General features: G+C 31.0%; 1 protein-coding gene across 1 annotated transcript; it reads left to right on the top strand.

Moving 5' to 3' along the window:
* The first annotated feature begins 395 nt into the window (after positions 1-395).
* On the top strand, positions 396-3,246 carry LOC145009419 (uncharacterized). Its single transcript, XM_078968116.1, has 6 exons — positions 396-531; positions 644-843; positions 1,033-1,086; positions 1,256-1,432; positions 2,880-3,001; positions 3,111-3,246. Exons 1-6 carry the CDS (start codon positions 396-398, stop codon positions 3,244-3,246), a joined length of 825 nt encoding a protein of 274 aa, XP_078824242.1.
* The last annotated feature ends 999 nt before the right edge of the window (positions 3,247-4,245 follow it).

Here is a 4,245-nt window from a genome sequence, read left to right as displayed (position 1 = left end):
TTAAGAAAAAACCAATCTAATTGGTGAAGTCTTGCATAAGAAAACGGAACTTGAGAAAAGTATTTATGAAATTTGATTACGTGCTACAATACGTAGTTGTCGATTTTTATTGAAAAATGCATTACCATTTCGCGGGCATGATGAGAAAGAAAAGTCTAATAATAAAGGACTTTTCATTGAAGTCTTATATTTGATTAGAGAACATAATGAGAAGATTTTTAAAGTTACTTTAGAAAATGCTCCAAAAAATGAAAATTTGACTTCTCCCACGATTTAAAAAGATGTTGTCGATTGCTTTTCAAAAGAGATAATCAAGTTTATTTATGATGAAATTGGTAAAGATGTGTTTGCTATTTTTGTTGATGAGTCTAGTAATGTTTGCAAAAAAAGAACAAATGGCTATAGTTTCGAGACATGTTGATAGACTTGGGATTGTAATGGAAAGATTTATTAGAGTTGTCCACATGTTGGATACATCTTCTTTTACTCTTAAAGCCGTTATTGATATCGTATTTTCCAACAATAACTTGAGTATGGCTTAGGTGAGAAATCATAAAATATTTATTCCTTTAAAATTTAATACGATATTAGTTTTATTTTTATTTCTTATAGTTTTTTTTATTAATTTTTTAAAAATATATAGGTGAGGGGCAAGGTTATGATGGAGCAAGTAATATGAGTGGTGCATTCAATGGTTTGAAATCTTTGATTTTAAATGGAAACAATTATGCACATTATATACATTGTTTTGCACACCAACTTCAATTAGTGATTGTGGCGGTTGCAGAGAAACATGATGATGTTGATGAATTCTTTGAACAACTAGATTTGGTCGTTACTATCGTTTGTGGGTCTTGTAAGAGAAAATATACGATATGAGAGATGTAAAAAGAAAGAGTGACAACTGAAATCGGTATCGGTGAAACTGAACCAGGAATAGGGTTGAATCAATAGATTTCTCTTGTTTGAGCTGGAGATACTAGTTGAGGTTCACATTTTAAAACAATTGTAAGTTTTTTGATTTTTTTATAGAAGTTGTTGCGGCTTGCAGCTATTAGGGATGATGATAATGGAGGAATATGGGAGGTCTTTGGTGATTGAAGGTGATGTTGGGTAGTGATGTTTGTGTGGGTGATGTAGGGGATGAAGAGGAGAGAAAAAGTTAATGAAGGTAAGTGAATGAAGAGTGGAATTAGAAAGTTGTGAAGGCTTGTTTGAAGGTCAATTGCTATGGGTTTATGAAGTAGGACTGTAGGGTAAGGTGGTTGGATGTTTTGAGGAAATAAGGGTGGGTGGTGGTTTTGGTGGTCATGGTGGTGAAATGGTGAATGTGGGTCTTGGTGAAGCGGTGGCCGGAATGGAGATTATGGAGTTAGGAACGGTGTTCGGTGAAACTAAACCAGGAAGAGAGTTGAATCAAGAGATTTCTCATGTTTGAGCTGGAGATACTAGATGAGGTTCACATTTTAAAACAATTGTAAGTTTTTTGATTTTTTTTTTTTTGCAGAAGTTGTTGCGACACTTAAATATGTCAAACTAGGTGAATAGCCGCGCGTTGCGCAACGTAAAATTACGTACTTAAAATTTTGACAAATAAATATTAATATATGTTATTGATATTTATATCATAATACCTTTCATATTTTACCCTACTGTTTCATGTTATTCAAAATACAACGTTTTCATTTTTAGAAATATATTAATGTTGTTGGTTTTTTTTTTTCTTTTTGTATTTGATGGGTTCTTTTCTATCAAAGCCAAAACATCCAACAAATACTATGAAATCTATGTTTGTTTATCACCACATAACTCTACTTCTCGGATTCAATCCCGATTACGCTACTGCAAATGCACAAAGTGACATTCACATGTGATATTTTATAGGATCAAATAGGAAATCATGACTTTAGTGGAAACTAGGACCAATTGACATGTAAAACAATTTATATGTAGCAATACATTTGCTAATATGACTTCATGTTTTTCAATATCTTCTAGGATTCAATAAATCCACCTTCTGATGCCAAGGATGAATATTTCACTGTTTTCCATCTTTTTTTATATTCTTAGATATTAAAATGGTTTTAACAAAAAAAATCCTAAGAAAAATAGAAGTTCTTACACGCATGGATACATATGGAAGTGTCAAATAGTGAAGGTAGAGATAATTTCCATTGTTGAAGGAATGATGATGAAAACCGAATCTATTCAAATAATTTAAAATGCTCAGCAAGATTTGTTTGTGTGTGCGTGAGTCAAAAATTAATTTAGTACCTGTACTGAATGGAATTAAGTGCATCTTTATGCAAAAGTTTTTACTCCGAATATAACATGTGACATACCAGAAGCAACCACACATTGAACAGTTGGTAAAAACAAACAAATATATATATATATATATATATATATATATATATATATATATATATATATATATATATATATATATTGAAATTTGTATGAAAAGCAATACACACATAAAAGTCTTTTTTCCTTCTTTAAAGGTCCTTAATCCTTGCAAAATATAACAAAGATGTTCCTATTATTCATCGTATTTATACTTGGTCTTGTTATGTTTGATGTTGTTCATATTATTTTTACATTAAAGAACCAATTAATAATTATTATTAAAAAGTCTTTTGAGTGGTATTAATTAAATTAGGAGGTTTCAAATGCATAATAATCAAGGAAATCAAATTAGGGGGTTTCAAATGCATAAGAATCAAGGAAAAATGCTTCTTTTATAAGTATGTATGATGTATGATAGGATGGGTCTACCTTATCTAACCATAATCAAGCAAAGGGTAGTTTGTCATATTTCAAGACACTTGATTTCGTGTTTCTTTTACACTTGATGTTGGAAATTCTATGTCTCACAGATACCGTGTCAAAGCATCTTAAAAAAAGATCAAAATATTTTAGAAGCGGCTTCATTAGTAAAAGGGAGAAAGAAATCATTGCTAGTTTTTAGAAATATGAGTTTCCATGAATTTGTAAGAAGGTATGTGCTTTTTGTGAAAAGCATGATATTGGAATTGTGGACATGTCAGAATATTATGTTACCCCACGCAAGCATATGACCAATAATACTAATCAACATTATTTTGAAGTTGTGATAAAGCAAAGTTGTTAAAGCTAAGCGAGATATACAAAAACGATGTTGGTGATTCAGGAAGGGCGCAATTTAATGGGCAACTTGATATCTATTATCACTCTTTGCTCCATGATGAGAGATTTTCAACTTGAAGGGGAATTGTAGACCTCTCTCGTTTGTTGGCGGAAACCGGGAAGCACCTTTCTTTTCCTTTGGTTTATAGCTTATTAAAACTATCTTTGGCTTTGTCTGTCGCAACCGCAACCGTTGAACGGTGTTTTTCTGCAATGAAGTTCTTGAAGACCGATTTGCGTAATAGAATAGGTGACGATTTTATAACTTGTGCTTTGATTTGTAGTGTAGAAAAGGAAGCACTAGAGAATCTTAAGATTGAAAATGTAATTACTCGCTTATGTAAAATAAAAGAGAGAAGAGGTGCACTTTAAAACATAAGTTTGTTATGGAAGTTGAACTTTATATCTAATGAAATTGCGGTTCTTATTTCTTATTGTATATTACAAAAAAAATCTGGGATACTCTTTTACTTTGACACTAACTCCATCACAGAATGATGTGTTTGAGGCTTTTGTTTCATATGTCCATCATGATCTCGGTTACTTGATTGTTTAGATCATGTATTCTAAACGTCATAACTTATTCATACAATATTGGATTTTAATGATCTTTATATCTGTGTGTTCATATTTTAGTCTACTACAACTTTAGTTTAGATTATTCCCATTAAAATGTAATATATTTTTATTTACAATCTTTATATCCATACATTTTTTATGAATGCATGTATAGATTTTTTTAAATAAAATTTGAAGTAAAAATATATTACATTATAAAGGGAGTAATTTTAATGAAGGTTGTAGTAGACTAAAAAAACGGACATGTGGATATATAGATCCTTAAAATCTGATATCGTATGAAGAAGTTATGATGTTCAGAACACAATATCTAAGCCACACCACAAGACCTACGCAACCAAACAGTTGAGATCGCAATGAAAATAAGCATCAACAACCCTAAACACCTCATGAACGATTGTTCCACATAAGATGCCGTGAGAAAAACCTAAAGAAATCATTCATAAGCACCAAATGAATACAAAAACAAAAAGGACTTACTTTGAAACAAAAAATATT

The sequence above is a fragment of the Lactuca saligna genome, chromosome 8 (genome assembly GCF_052625555.1).
Source record: "Lactuca saligna cultivar CGN05327 chromosome 8, ASM5262555v1, whole genome shotgun sequence".
Lineage (NCBI taxonomy): Eukaryota > Viridiplantae > Streptophyta > Magnoliopsida > Asterales > Asteraceae > Lactuca > Lactuca saligna.
Note: the sequence above shows the minus strand (reverse complement) of the source record. Positions and strands in the feature narration are given on the sequence as shown.